The sequence below is a fragment of the Pantherophis guttatus genome, chromosome 4 (genome assembly GCF_059756535.1).
Source record: "Pantherophis guttatus breed Tessera chromosome 4, ASM5975653v1, whole genome shotgun sequence".
Lineage (NCBI taxonomy): Eukaryota > Metazoa > Chordata > Lepidosauria > Squamata > Colubridae > Pantherophis > Pantherophis guttatus.
In genome coordinates, this window is record NC_142066.1 from 46,153,886 (window position 1) to 46,170,514 (window position 16,629).

The 16,629-nt window shown below is 39.6% G+C and overlaps 1 protein-coding gene across 3 annotated transcripts in view; it reads left to right on the plus strand.

The window, feature by feature from the left end:
- SKAP1 (src kinase associated phosphoprotein 1) overlaps nt 1-16,629 on the plus strand; it is a 443,107-nt gene that overhangs the window by 4,410 nt on the left and 422,068 nt on the right. For 2 of the 3 annotated variants that reach the window (XM_034415557.3, XM_087892076.1), the window contains exon 1: nt 15,854-15,984. The exons of the other annotated variant lie outside the window; for it this stretch is intronic. In XM_034415557.3, coding sequence (XP_034271448.1) covers nt 15,933-15,984 — 52 coding nt within the window. In that variant the 5' untranslated portion in view covers nt 15,854-15,932. Of the gene's footprint in view, nt 1-15,853; nt 15,985-16,629 lie in introns of those variants that run through there. 3 annotated transcript variants of the gene reach the window in all.

The following is a 16,629-nucleotide window of genomic DNA, read 5'->3' on the forward strand; positions in this document are numbered from 1 at the left end:
ACCTTGGGGCTAGATTTTCTTTCCATTCTCAGTATGGCGGTTATACTCTTTGGATACATTTGGGATTAGGCTGCAAATGAAAAGTGCATTATCTAAGTAACTGTTGGGATTAGATTGTAAATGAAAAGTGTTATATCAAAGTAACTATTGTATTATTTATGTCTCATAATAATAAATACATGTCACTCACTCTTTTTCTTTTTAAGCAAAAGGATTTGTGGCTTTGGCATACCTAAATAGAGCCATTTATTATTTTTTATAGTCACACCAATATTTTATTATATAGAATTATAGAATGAGGGTAGGACTATTTAAACATTTAAATTTCTTCAAATATTTCCGCCTAAGTACTAGAATGGAGAGTAGTGTTTATAAAATACAAAACAGAAAACTGAATCCAATTACATTAAAGAAAAAAGATCAGTGTGGCATTGGGTTGCAGGTTGAGATGACTGTGGGGCAAAAAAAGGTTGTTTAAATGATTCCAGAGCTTTCAGTTAAATCAAGCCATATGCCATAACAAGTGTCTTGGTATGGAAGAACTCTGTAAAGGAAACAGAACAGAACAGTGGTTGATTTTTTCACAGATTGTAAAAAATGGATAGTGTGCTGGAATATTTGTTGACATAGGGCACTTAATTTATTTAAACCCAGTGTTAGCATAATAAGAAAAAAACCTTCTGTGCTTATTTTATGTTTGAACATAGCAAGTTGATATTTAACATTGTTGATTTAATAATCAGGAAGATTAATCGCACTAAGTCTATGATTTTTAGATTTCTACACTACATACCTAAGTATGATCTAAACATCAGTAATCAGGACCAGTTGCTTTCCGTTTCACATTACTCATGCTTTATATGCCAACTAATATAATATAGATTTAGAATGACTTTGTGAATTACATAAATGTGTTATTGCACTTTTTTTCCTCCTAGAATACATCTTGCTTTTGTAGGCCAACTGCACAAGACAAAAACCCGATGCAGTATTCTGCCCAATATTCCTTTATGTCTCTCTTCAATAGGGTTATCAGATCTGAGCTGCAAAAATTTGCATTATGACAAAATAGCAGGAAAATTTTGCATATATCTCTTTATTGGTATATAGTAATAATTCAAACTTTTCTAGCCCTGATTTAGCAGCCCTAATGTCCAAGGATGAATGAGAAGGCATGATTATTACATGGAAGAAGAAGGTCTATTCATGATGGAAAATGTTCTGCATTTGTACGTCTGAGTTTTGACTTTGTTCTCAGAAGTGCAATCTTATTTTGTATAGGAATGTAGGTTTGAAATTCCCAGGTACCTTTGGCTATCCTGCTAGGGCAAGAGCCGTGGTGCTGCAGTGGTTTGAATCCAATATTGTAGCCTAAGTCTGCTCACTGTTAGAGTTCAATCCTGACCGGCTCAAAGTTAAACCATCATTCCATCCTTCTGAGATCAGTAAAATGAGGAGCCAAATTTTGGGGGGCAATATGCTGATTTTGTAAATTGCTTAGAGAGGATAGAATGCTGTAAAGCACTATGAAATGGTATATAACTTTAAGTTCTGTTGCTATCCTGGAAGATTTTGCACTATTCAGGTGACCCTGAAGATACAGATAAACCTCCAATGACTTTCAAAAAGAGTGCTAAAGATCAGATGACTGCAAGGAATGTAAACCTTTCCATTCTTCACCATTCAGTCAGAACTGAAGAAACTTCTTGGATGAGAAGCGAAATATCTTTAAGGAAAAAACAAAAATCCAAAATTTGCCTTTTGAAAAAGCACCTTTGGGATATCCTGAGAGATATTATGCTAATATATAACAAGGGCACCAAATTAATGAAGATAGAAATAGGAATAATGTGATACTGGATATAATATTGGCAAAGGTAGTATTCTAGGTAACCAAGTTCCAGATGTAAGGACTTAAAAATCAGGTGTACCTAAATTAGAACATAGGAAATGCCTAGATGAAGCAACTAATTGAGCTGATATTTCCCAGATCTTTTTCTTCTCTACCACTTTTGTTCATAGTATTCTGCAAATACTCTATAAATCAACTCCTGCTTGTCGTGCTATAATGCTAGTTCTGTTCCTGATGCAAGTGTGAAAAGAAATTCTTCCTAAGCAGCCTTTAACAACATATATGGCATGGTAAACTTCCTCATTAAGACTCTGCCTTGTCAATAAAAAAGTCATTAGAGGAGATATTGGGAGAAAGTCTGCGGTGCTGAAGACATCCAAGGGACAAGGAGGTGTAGCTCCATTTCATATTCTGATGGCAAAGGGAAAGAATCAATAAACACTTCAGCTTTAAACCAAGAGCCATCTGTCAATGAAACGGTGGGGGAGAGGAATAAAAGGAACAAGAGCATATATTGTATCTTTACCTATTCTGGTGTGCATTTTCTCTGGACTTTTCCCTTTTGTCCCTCAAAAGCTGTGGCTAGTATCTGCACCCATCTCTCCTGATTTTCCTATTTACCTTTTCTGCTCCTCATATTTAGATACAGTTTGTCTCTTTGCTTTTGGTTGGCTAAAATTTTGGTTAGCTGAAGAAAAATAATATACCCATTTAGTAACTCATTTAATCTCCCCTTTCAACAGGTACATTGGAAAGAACATGACAATTGGGAATGTTTAGGATTCTTGCACCCTGTTTCAGTCTCTAGCATCTCCTACAGAGCCAGTTACTGAGTATGGCAAGGAGATTTTTTAAAAATCTGATGTTTGATACCAGCAAGAGGAGAGACTGATAGCAAATTCTACCTCTGATGTCCAACATCAGAGAGAAATCCACATAATCTCTGAACATCTATCCTAGGGTTTGTAAAATTTTAGAATAAGGATCTGGGCAGTATCTAATCCAGCATAAATATAGCTGAATAGTTCAATGGGCCTTACTCCTATTTAAGTATGTTAGGAGTGCTAGCCTCAAGCAATGTTAAAATATGTAAAAATATTACTTTTTGCAAGTTAATGTCTATATATTTAAAATATCAAACATGATTTTGTTTGATCTTCTCCACCATAAGTGGATTTTTCTTATTTGCTGAAATGAAATTTCCCCAGTTTCAAAAATGAAAACTGGAATCTTGTCAAAGTTTATATACTGAAAATTTGATTGATGAGAAGCTCTTAGAAAATCAAAAGTTTGCAACTATTATATAAGCTTTCAACTGCTCTAATACAGGTATTGCTTTGGTTTGTTTTTTTTTTCCTCACGGGAAGCATACTTTTTAAAAAGCACTACTAGCTATCACTCTCCTATTTGGACTACTGAAATTTATTCCATTAATTGCCCCCTCAAGAAGCATTGCCTTTGTGCAATTCTTCAGTAAGGTCAAGAAAAACATTAATCCTAGGTTCAAGATTTACAGGAAAAATGGTATTTCTAATATAGTAGCTGGCTTTGCACAATATGCATAAGCAAGAGAGTGAAAGATCTAATAATCGTATTTGCACAACGGAATAAGTTGCTTAGTTTTAACCTTAGGGTTCTTTTTCTTAATGGCACAATACATTGGATAAATCCATCCTGTTTAGTTTTTCATCAATTGAATTGTGTGAATTGAGAAAATGACTAATCCAGTTACGAAATTGCACGTATTATGCAAATTCAAATAGAAAGAGTCTGTTAGCAATAATAAAGAGGGAGACTTTAATTTGCAAGGATCACAATATAATCTCTATGTGTTCTGAATATAGAAATACTTTGCAAACCATATGGAATCACTCAGAGGTAGTTGTCACACACTTGGCCACCTAATAATGAACAGCGTTTCTCATATTACCATAATGTCTCCAAGATAAGAAAATATCACTCTTAGTACTTGGCACCAATAGGAAAGGGTTATATTTATACCTTTACAGAAGGTTTTCTCAACATGGAAACCTGAACAGCCAATGAAGCTGAATGGTAGAAGATACATTTGTACATGTAGCAAACAGTGCTTAGAAACTACCACAAGGTGTAATGATGGCAACCTAGCTGAGAGACTTATTTTCTTGGGAATAAAGAAGAAGTATTGTTTTGCCCTTATCTGTGACTTGCTGGCTTTCCAAAAATATCTGGCTGGCCACAAAGAGAACTGGACTAAATAAGCTGGACTAAATAATATGAGTGTTCCAATACTTAATTTTTGCATCTGTGATGTTCTCAGATCAATTGCTCAATTGACACAATTTATTTAAGTATATTTTAATCCTTACTTTCCATTTAAAAAGTACTTTTTTGAGGCAGATTAATTAAAAACAAAAAACAAAATTGTGTAGAGAAATATGTTTTTTGCATATATTTCTGTTGAAAATCAGGGAAAGAAGATATGTCCACAACCCTTTCCCTTCATTTAACTATTACTGTATTGGAAAGTTTAGTTTCCTGGAGAGATGAAATACAAGTTCCCCTGTTGCTGGGGTTCACTTCAATTAAAAATACTTCCCTTGCAGTGGAAACCACTACACCTAATCCTAGCTTATCTGGCACTTTACATATACTCAAAGGCACCTCTTTTCTTATTGAATGCTTTAGCCTTCCAAGGTTTCTGAGAAAGGTAAGAGTTGGCAGTTGTTGAAACCACAAGGAAGTGAGACATTGTGAAACCTCAAAATGAATGGAGATAACAAATCTCTCAGTGTGAATTCAAGCTGCATTCTACTGAAAAAAAAAATTGGAGAAATTGCTCACCATTATTTCTACAAAATAAGACACCTTAGTGCCCAGATCTAAATGGTGTCCCACATAGCATTAAAAATACATTATAAACTAAACTTTGTTATGTTTTAATGATTCTTCTTCTCAGATGGACTGCATGAAGCGAATTGCCAGATAGTTGCTTAATTGGGTTAGATTATCCTTTCTTCTGTGCAGGTATATACAAAATTGCAGGTATATAGCAAAGAATTGTTTGCTATTGTACTTCTTTATATCTTTCCTCAATTGTATTAAATCTGGATTAATATCAGAAATTGGCCACTGAGTTTGGTGCCTCAGTTTAACCTTGTCACACTTAGCTGTTAACCTTTTGGAAAAGGCTGGAAGAAAGCAGACATGCCAAGATTTGGATGTAGTCTGGACAGAAGAGGTGGGGGTGCCTTCAATACATTTGAGCATTTAGATATCCTTCCAGTTTATGACAAAGGATAAGTTGAACAAAAGTGTGTACCTCCCATGACAGGTCCTGGATCTCAGCCACAAAGAATACACCTCACAGAATCAGTTTTTGCAGCAAACCTTCCTGATCTGTTGATATTCTGATGGCAAAGTATTGCCTGACTTTTGATTATGTTTTTTTTTTTTAACCTTGCTGCTCTTTCAACTCTCTTCAAGTCTTTCCTCTCTCTCCTGAGCTTAGTTTCCATAGTTACCCCCAATCACATCTTCTGCATTTGCTGGGGAAAATTGGATTTCAAAATGAAGAGGAGACTTCAAAGGAATGTGTCTGTTTAATAGGCTATCACTAAAGAGAGAGCCTGGCTGTTGAACTCCAAGGAGCCTGAGCAAATAAGGTGGAGGTCTTATCATAGTATGTTTGGGCAGGCAGCCTGGCATCTCAGGCAAAGAACATATTGATGAGATATGGCAGCGATGTAGGAGGATTTGCCATTCACTACCAGTAACCAGAGGATGGTTTTTTTTGTTCCAATTGGTCCCTTCAATGATTCATTTCTAAAATGACAGGCACCAGACCGTTAAGTCTATAAGTGATATGCTATAACTTAAAAAAAAACGGTATACAAATGTAAGGGTGTGTTGGCTATGATGACAAAGTAAGGAAAAAAATACTTTGCATGTGCCAATATAATACCCATTTCAACTATTATGACTAAGGTCTGGTGGTAAAAAAAGTCCTGGAAAAAAAAACATCTCCCATCTTTATGCAAAAGTGGTGATCATAAATGTCACTTCCTTCCTCATTAAAAAGCATTCCTCTTTGTACTATTGTTATGTACAAATGCTAGATTTATGCACAATGGTTATATGTGTAATGTGTGTTTAAATATTTGGGGTTTGGAATGAGGGTGGATACTAGCCTCAGTAATAGACTCATTACTTTGCATCAACTGCCTGCTGCAGGTATTGCTATTGTTAGCTCGTAAGTAAACCCTTCTTAGGGTTATTGCAAATTTATATGTGACCAAGTTCACATATACTGTAATGTTAAACCTAGTTTGTGATTTGTTGAAAGAAATAGGGGATTGTAAAAGCCCCCATAGATTTATTAAAAACAGATCATGCCAAAGGAATCATATTGCTCTCTTTAACAAGGTAACTAGATTAGACTAGGGGAATATTATGGATGTATATTTAGATTTTATTTGCTAAAATAAACTACAGGCTCCTTCTGGAACTGGAATATGGGATAGATATAGGGATATATAGATATCCCCACAATCATAGGGATTTATAGTTGGCTGAACAACCATAATTAACATGTGGTCCTTAGTGAATCTATGTCCTACTTGGAAAACTATGCACTGGGATACTCTTTAACAGCTACAAAAGTGACAATAAAAGAATAGAAGGAATGCTCATATAATGTGTGAATGACAAAAAGCTGAGCTGCTTGTTAACACCCCAGAGGGCAAGCTCAAGATTCAAAAGAATTTTGATATTGATAATTTGGTTCTGTCCAACAAGAAGTTGTTCAGTGATAACATTCTGCACTTAGGCAGGAAAAAAAATGGATGCATAAGAAAGGATAGGCATTACATGGCTTAGTAGTAGTACTTGAAAAAAGGAACTTGGCTTCTTGACAGAACACAGATAAAGCATGAAACAGTAATATGCCAAAGCTGTCAAAGAAACCAAAGCTTCTTTGGGCCATATCAAGTACAGTGTGAAGTACATAGGAAGCAATAGTTGTTGCTATTTGCTGCACTGGTCAGATCTAGCTGGAATACTATGTCACCATCATACAAAAAGGACACTGAGGAACTGGAAAGAATGTAGAGAAGAACTCCAAAGTTGATAAAAGACTTGGAGGTTAAATCTTGTGAAGAATGGCTGAAGAAACTTGGAATGTTTAATCTAAAGAAGAGCAGACTAAGGGACATGTGATAACAGTCTTCCAATACGTGAAGGGATATTGTTAGGAAGAGATTCTGAATCCAGAGCGTCTGACGATAAGACACAATGTTTCCCAAGAAACAATGGATGGAAACTTTTCAGTGAGAGATCCAAATGTGAAATAAGGAAGAATTTCCTGACTTGTGAAAGTTATTAAACAATGCAACAACTTGCCTCCTGAAGTTATGGATGCTTTGTCACTGAAGGTTTTCAAGGAAAGGTTGGATAGCTATTTGAGATGGTGTGAGGATACCTGTGCTGTGCTGTCTTGGAATAAATAACCTGCAAGAGCCATTTCAACCCTATGATTTATGACTGACACCTGGTTCATGCAGTATGCTAAAATGATGATGATACTATCCATTCAATTGTGTCCAGTTCTTGGAGGTTTTATGGACCAGCTTTCTTCACATTTTCTGATATTGTATGGTTTCTATCACTTGTTTTATGCTCTACCCGGTGTCAGTTTTGATGGTGTCTAGTCACCATGTTTTTTTAGGGGCCTCATTTCCTTTTACCATTGACTATTCGAAACATGACTGCCGTTTGCAATGAGTTTGAGCACATGACATGGCTGAACTAATTTCTGAGTGAAGTGTTATTCATCAGGATATCAAAGATTATTGTTGTTCCTTCCTTGAATCTTTACTCTGATTTTTGATTCTTAAAGTTCTAGCTTTCTCATGATCACTTCAGCATACAGGTTGAATAAGAGTGGTGAAAGAATGCAACCTTGTTGTATTTCTTTCTCTTTCTTCAACCAATTAGTATTTCCCTAAGGTGTTTGCATATTTGCTTCTTGATTTGTGTACATGATTGCACTAACTTGACCAGATGAATTGGCACCTTCAGGTCTTCTAGGGCTCTCCACAACTTGTCATAATTAACATAAGCAATGACTTTCTTACAGTCAATAAAGTAGATGTGAATGTTCGTTTGATATTCTTGAGATTTTCTCATGATTTCGATAGATTTACAATATGGTCATAAATGCCACAACCTCCCTCTGAAGCCAGTATGAACGTCTGGTATTTCCCTTTTGATGGGAATGTCAGTTCCAGACATTACTGTATAATCTTAAGGAGAATCTTGCTAGCCTGAAAGATGAAGACAACTGTGCAGTAACTGTAGCAATCCTAGGAGTTGATCTTCTTTAGCAATGGAATGAATACTGATAATTTCCAGTTCTGTGGATGTATATTTCTTTCCTGTAGGCCCATGCCCAAATACAAGACAGTGAGATCCAGCTGAGTCCAATCCAATCCAATCCAATCCAATCCAATCCAATCCAATCCAATCCATTCCAATCCATTCCAATCCAAATCACTCAATAGATGGAATTTTGTTAAACTAAGATAGAAGTACTAAATATATATCCTGAGAGATTCTAGGAAGTGGCAACTTTAAACCTCTTCCCCCTTCCCCTATCGAGCTTGGGCAGTGCAGTTCCTTAATCTGGATTGCTTCTTGGGAAAGCTCTGAGTTGGCAAAATGCTCCTCCTTCTGTGTTCAGGTCCACATTCCATCACATTTCCCAATTTTTCTGGTATAACATTGTGATGGTTATGGGTGGTACAGGCCTCAGCAATTCTGTGGGGATAATATCTACAATATCAGTATTATTATTTGGCACTTGGCTGATTCCTACACAACAACTTCCTGAAGGATGGCTAGTTCTATTTTTGTTTCCCTTTCTTCATCATTCTGATGAGGCTGGGCCTCTTTGTTGACGGCATGCAGCTCTTTTGTATATTTTCGCTGTCTGATGCCCATTACATCATATTTTCCTGCTTCACTCTACCTTTTAGATAATAATATAGACATGACATAATATACAGATTAGATTATAATATACAACATCTAGGCCATGGAAACTTGGATGATTGCTAGATGGTAGCAAAGGGTGTGAATTTATGATAGGTGTTATGTATGTATCTATTTTGTGCGGGAAATTCAAATGTAAAGTGAATTCTGATTGGTTCTTGGTCGCCTCCGAAAGGTATATAAGGAAAGCTGTTGCCTGTGTTCTTTTGCTGAAGTCTCACCCTGAATTAAAGAGCTGTTGCCACTAGCTTGCTTGTGCCTCTCGTTATTCCTGCGCTACAACATTGGCGACGAAGGTGGGATAGAGGCCACAAGAAGCAATTCAAAAAGAGCTCTGAGTTTCAGCCAGGGTGACTAGCGAACATGGAGACACGGCATGTCTGCCTACGTTCTGCCAAAACCCTTCGACCCAACCCAAGAGAAGTGGGGATCGTATCTGACCAGGTTCGAGTGCTCCTTGGAAGCGAGCAAAATGCAAGGGCTCTCAGCAAACAGAAAAAGGGCCCTGTTCTTAAGCCACTGCAGGCCAGACGTATTCGAGATGGCCGAATCCCTCTGCGAGCCAACCCGAGTCCAGACGGTTCCCTGGGACGTCCCACAGGCCAACCTGAGAGCTCACTATGCTCCGGTTCTGTCCAAATTTGTACAGCGCTACGAACTCCGGCAATGAGTTCAAAAAGAAGGAGAGCCGGTCAGCGCTTATGTGGCCACACTTCGAAAAGCTGCAATGCATTGTGACTACAGAGATTTGGACAACGCACTGCTTGAACAATTGATTTGCGGGGTTCGAGATACCCGGTTACAAAGGCGTCTTCTAGCCAAGCCAGACCTAATGCTAGCCGGCGCGCTAGACTCAGCCCGAGCACACGAGGCATCAACGAAAGCTTCGGAAGCGGTGCAGTGACCAAGTTCAAGCAAAGACGGGCCGAAAACAGCCCCCGTTCACAGAGAAGAGGTGCGAACCAGCACAGAGGAAGAGTTGGACGAGGATGTCTTCCATACAGAAAAGAAATTGAGCGAACAAAGCCGCCGCCACGAGAACTGTCCTAGCTGCGGCGGGGATCATGAGAGACATTCATGTAAATACAGAGAAGCCATTTGCAGGCGTTGCGACAGGAAAGGCCACCTAGCACGAATTTGCAGAGCTCAATTTCCGCGTAGTCGAAAGCCATGTGACTACCGCGACCAACCAGAGCCGGCTCGTTCAAAACAGCCAATCAAAGATGACAGCGCGAGAAAACGGCGTGAACCTCAAAAGCGGGAGACCTACAGCACGAGAATCGGCCAAGCCAGCACAACCGACGATGAGAAAGTCTACACGAAAGTAGAAATCGATGGCAGACCGTGCGAAATGGAAATCAACACCGGGTCTACGTTATCGATCATGTCCTGGACAACACTCAAGGCGCTCCTGCCCAAGTTCCAGAAAACCCAGCTGTCCCATCAGAAAATCCGCCCCCTCGACTACCAGGGAAACCGAGTTCCCGTTGAAGGCGTAGGCACGTTCCGGGTCACCTACGGCAAGTTCCAGAAAGAGCTGCCCCTGACCGTTGTTAGCAAGCCCCTACCAAGTCTACTGGGCATGAAATGCTTCTGAGCCCTCGGCATGGGCTTCATGGGCGTTCACAGCATCAGTGGATCAAAGAAACCCTTCTCCACGAGTTTCGGGACATTTTTGAAGAGACTCTAGGCAACTACGTGGGGACCCCAATATCCTTTAATTTAGACCCCAATGTAGCGCCAATCAGACTGAAAGCAAGACGAGTGCCCTTTGCTTTAAAGCCCAAAATTGATGCGGAGCTCGACAAACTCATTAAGCAAGGAGTGCTAATTCCCGTAGATCATGCTAAGTGGGAAACCTCAATAGTCATGCCAGTCAAACCGGACAGCTCAATTAGAATTTGCGCTGACTATAAGTGTTCGATTAACAAGGCATTGCAACAGAGCGCCTATCCGGTTCTGATAGTCCACCATCTACTGCACTCCCTGGGGCCTGGCAAGCTATTCGCAAAACTAGACCTTGCGCAGGCATACCAACAACTGCCTGTAGATGACGCTACGGCAGAATCACAGACAATAGTAACTCACAGAGGTGCCTTTAAATGCACCAGACTTCAGTTTGGGGTCAGCATCGCCCCTGGGCTCTTTCAGAGCACAATGGAGCGCCTTCTACAAGGCCTCCCGGGTGTCGTCCCGTATTTCGATGACGTTTTGATTAGTGGCCAAAACGAGACTCAGTTAGGCCAGAGGGTTAGACAAGTCCTAACCAGATTCAGAGAAGCGGGACTTAAACTCAAATGAGCAAAATGCAAAATAGCGGTTCCATCAGTGGAATTCTTAGGCTACCGAATCGACGGCACAGGCATTCACCCCATAGAAAGCAAAGTCAGGGCCATCCGAAGCGCGCCCACCCCCAAGTCAAAATCCGAACTGCAGGCCTTTCTGGGCCTTCTCAATTTCTATACGATGTTTTTAAAACACAAAGCCACCGTTGCGGAGCCCCTGCACAGGCTCCTTGGAAAAAACATTCCGTGGGTTTGGGGCAAACGAGAAGTGGCTGCATTCAACGCAGTAAAGAGACTTTTGTCTGAGGACAGTTTCCTTATTCAATACAATGCTGAACTACCCCTAGTGTTGGTCTGTGACGCTTCCCCCTTTGGCGTAGGCCATAGACTGCCGAATGGGTTAGAGGCGCCCATCGCCTATTACTCTCGCACTTTGTCTAGTGCTGAAAGGAACTATAGGCAGCTAGATAGGGAGGCATTAGCGGCTGTAGCTGGGGTCAAAAAATTTCATGAGTATTTGTTTGGTCGCACCTTTGAACTCATTACGGACCACCAGCCTCTTTTGGGACTTTTGGCTGGAGATAAACCGACCCCGGCTGCTCTTTCCCCCCAGATGACCAGATGGTCCATTTTCTTAGCCGCTTATTCTTACAGACTACTCCACCGGCCGGGCAAAACCTTAGGACATGCTGATGCCCTCAGCTGATGCCCCTTGCCCGAATTGTTGGACAACCCGACTCCGGAAGCCCCGGTTTTACTTCTTGACATTGTTTCCCTGGGCCCCATCTCCTCAAACGAGGTGGCGAGGGTTTCTGCCAGAGACTCTGTCTTGCGCATTGTAATGGGCTGGGTAACGAGGGGTTGGCCTACCAAGGTGGACGGTGGTGACTTTCAATTGTACTTTAACAAAAAAAATGAACTGTCAATGTTGGGGGGTTGTTTGTTGTGGGGAGACAGGGTGGTCATTCCTTCACGGTTAAGGCACAGAGTTCTAGAAATGTTGCACGAGGGACACCCTGGTATTGTTCGCATGAAAGGCCTAGCTCGTAGCTATGTTTGGTGGCCACATCTCGACCAAGATGTCATTGAGTGGGTGGGGAAGTGCAGGCCCTGCCAGGAGTCCCACCCAGATCCTCCCATAGCTCCCGTTCGGGAATGGGAAAAACCAAAGGGGCCATGGGGGAGGATTCACATCAATTTCGTTGGCCCGTTCCATGGCCAGAACTTTCTTATTATTGTAGATGCATATTCTAAGTGGCTCGAAATTGCCTTGATGCCATCTACCACTTCTGAGGCCGTAATCAAAGTACTCAGAAAACCATTCACAACACACGGATTGCCGGACATCCTGGTATCCGACAATGGGCCCCAATTCACAGCAACTCAATTTGAGGGCTACCTGGCCGAATTAGGCATAAGACATGCATTATCTGCTCCTTTTCATCCGGCTTTGAATGGCCTTGTAGAAAGATTTGTAAGAACGGCCAAAGAAGCTCTTTCCTGGCTTGATGCAAGCTAGAATAGATGAGTTCTTAGCGGTACAGCACGCCACCCGTGCCCAACCTCGGGCCACAGCCCAGCCGAGCTCTTACTGGGCCGAAAGCTAAGATGCATTCTCGACTGATTGCATCCCAATTACTCCTCCGATAGCTTCACGGGAGAAGGGGGAGGACTAAGACAATTCCAAGTAGGAACACCAGTTTTTGCTAGAAGCTACACCAATGGGCCCTTATGGGTAGAGGGAACCATAGTAGGAATCACCGGTCCAAAGTCTTACACAGTTGATATAGGGCATGGTAAAATTTGGAGCAGACATATCGATCAATTGCGTAAACATTTACAAAATGAAAACTCTTGTCCTAACTATCAAAGTCTTCCTGACACAGCTACCTCAAGCCCGAGTAAGCCGGAATACTTATCTGGCAACCCAGAGTTCCAGCGCCGCCCCAGCGAGTCGACACTCTCAGCTGGAGATAGCCACACCTCCGGAGAAATCCAGGAGGTTCCATTGGCGGAGCCGGGAGAGACGGGAGGTCCCTCCGACTGGCTCGACGCCTCGCCAACAACTGAACTGCGCAGGTCAACCAGGATTAAGACACCCCCTGGTCACCTGTGTGATTTTGTATGTAAATATGTAAATAGATAGGATAAGTGCCTTCTGGGAGTGGAGGGGTGTTATGTATGTATCTATTTTGTGCGGGAAATTCAAATGTAAAGTGAATTCTGATTGGTTCTTGGTCGCCTCCGAAAGGTATATAAGGAAAGCTGTTGCCTGTGTTCTTTTGCTGAAGTCTCACCCTGAATTAAAGAGCTGTTGCCACTAGCTTGCTTGTGCCTCTCGTTATTCCCGTGCTACAACAATATGGTTTTCTGCCATCTGGTAATCCCTTGGAGTTTTGTAATACATATTGATAGTCTTAGGTTTGTGTGGTTTACGTATTGTGTGAATTTATCAATTTTGCTTGTAAATCATTATGTTTCTTACCACATTATGTAAACATAGCCAATTATGATATACTATAACTTCCGTTAATGTCACAGTAGATGCCTGAGTAGCTAATGTGAAAGCATCAACATGTGCAATGTGAACCTGCAAAAATGGTGAAGCTACTTCCTCTTGTTTTGTGATTAGTTCACCATCATAGCCATTTTGTGAATGGCAACCATGTTATGATCCACTAGATGCTTTTAACTTTCCAAATGTGCTCTGGCTCCAAAATGGTTGTTTACATGTTGCTTTATGGATTAGTGTTATGTGTAAATATGGCCATTGTGCTTTACTGAATAAATGACTATTAAAAGAAACAGTGATGTGTGAAGCAAGCCACAGAGTTAAATGGACTATACAAAGAGAAAATTAAATGCATAAGGAACAACCGTTCATGCATGCAATATAACAAAGAGAAGCCTGTTTATACCAAAGTCATAGATAACAAATTAGCAGATTAGTAATTTCTAAATAATATGGTGACAGAGTTTAAAAATGCTTGAAACTATTGAATTTTACCAATAAAATCAATATTTTCTAAGTTAATGAAGAAGAGTTGGCTTTAGTTTATACAGATACACAGGCTTGAAGTTTGAACATGTTTCCTCAGAATAATAACTTTTAAGAAAGGATATTACCTTTACCACCTCAGAGCCATCCAGCAATACATTCATAAACCCACTTCCTTTTTCCTTTTCTTTTTAAGCTCAAAAACAACCTAAAACAAAACTCTTAAAAAACTGGGTTACCTTTAGTTCACTGCAGCTGCTCATTTTAAAATATAAAGTCTTTGTCCTATTTATATTCATACTTACCAGCAGTATGTCTTGTGAAATACATGCTTTTCAATAAATGTGTTACTTTGCTAAAGTTATTTGCTGCTGCTCTTAATCTATTTAAATCTAAAAATGTAAACTGCAAAGACTAAGAATCTCTATTCATATCCAATGTTAAAAGCTTTGAGCATGTGTTACAAAGACACTTTCAAGATCAGACATATTTAACTACACAGGAAATCTGATATCAGAGATATTTGGAGCGTGTACAGATATATATATAATTTATATTTAAACTATACTGCTCTTTATAAATTAAAATATATTATAAATTGGATACATATTCCAAGCAAGATCACTTAGTTCAGGGGTTTCTAATCTTGGCAACTTTAAGATTTTTGGACTTCAACTCCCAGTATTCTTCTGCCATCTATGCTAGCTGTGGAATTCTGGCAGTTGAAGCCCATAAGTCTTAAAGTTGCCAAGGTGGAGACTCCTGGCCTAGCTGACCTTAGTTGATCCAGGAAACTAAGCAGAGCTACAGTAGATCTCATTATTGCTTGAGAAAGGGAGTCACCAAAAAAATCCCAACATGGTATATTAGATGGAGAAGTTGAAAAAACATCCCATAACGAATTGCAAAACCCTGGTGCACTGATACTCAGAAAATGTTGAGTCTGACAGAAAACTCAACTCAAGGAAATTATTTATTATTTATTTCATTTTTTAAAGCTCATCTACTCTGAAAGACAGAAAGTTACATCATCTCTAAGAAATGTTGAATTTTTTTAAATGAACCTCCACCACCACTACCACCAAGTGTTGGTTATTTTTGAATTAGATTACTTGGTGGATCTGTTAGAGAATCTTTGCAGAAGAACCAATGGGATGGTTCAACCAAGGGAACAGGACATATTCAGTCCCTGTTTTTGCAGAATTGTCTTTTCTGCCCTATTGCATGAATGTTGGATTTTCTGTTCTAATAAACAAGTTTAATTTGGTAATATTTAGGAAACATCCCAGATGTTAGGGTTTAATGCTAAAAAAAAATAACACTATACATCCAAACAACCGGCCCTTAAAAAGCAGCCTTTCTAAAAAGCTGGGCCCTTTTATGATATTCTACGGAAGTTTCTCTGGGCTGAGTCCAAACTTCTGTGAAAATTGTACACGCTAGAGACAGTAAAAACATATCCTTACTATCACTTTAGTTTAATCAAGGCAACATGGTTTGGATTACAGTGATGAGGAAGAAGGAAATGCTTCCTCCAAACAACTGAATTACAGCTGCATTTCTGACTCTTTCACAGGTGCCTGCTCAGCCTTTTCTGTTAGAGAAGGAGGGACTTGCAATTGTAAAGGAGACAAACAGGACCTTCCCTTTCTTTGTACAGTCTGCTGAATCTCCTTGCTTCCTTTTTCCTTCAGCAACTGCTAATAGTAGAAGAAGCAATAAATCCTAGCAGATTTTGTTTTGGTTCATTTGTTGTTTTTTTACTCTAATGAAAGCTGCAGCAGATATCCTTCCTGAGGACGTCCAGAAACTCTTTGGAGGTAACTATAAAGTTCCTTTCAATAACTAGGCATTTCGCCTATAACTCAGATGAGGGAAATAAAGGTCAAAAGATGGTGTCTTTAGTTAAAGAAACTTGAATACAGCTCCTCCTCGCTACACAATGTGGATTGTATATTATCTTGTTTTTAACCACTAATTATTATTGAGGTATTGGTAGATTCAATTATTATCTTATGAAGCAGTATCACATGGTTGACTTTTGGGAAAGCTGATTTCGTAGCAGGAACACTGACTTAAAATTGCAGCTTGATAAATAAATAGGCACCTCATATTTGAATGATGGTTATTACAAAAATGAAACTTGGGCATGAGTAGGTTAAAAAACAAGTCAATGTAAGGAATCCAAACTTTTGTTATAATAAAATCCTCAGATTACAATATGACTTACTGCTAAGTGAGATCATCAACCTGTCACTCCCTCTCCTGAGGACCTTAAAAATACTTATGGCTTCAGTGGAGATACAATCCATCTTGTAGTGATCTCTGGGTTGCCTGTGCTTCTTATATATGCTTCTTGGGAGTAGGTTCAATGAATGCCAACATATTTGAAATTGGGTTAAATAGGGCTTTTCCTTATGGCCACATTAACATGCATTCCTTAATTCCCTTTTAATTCTTTTAAT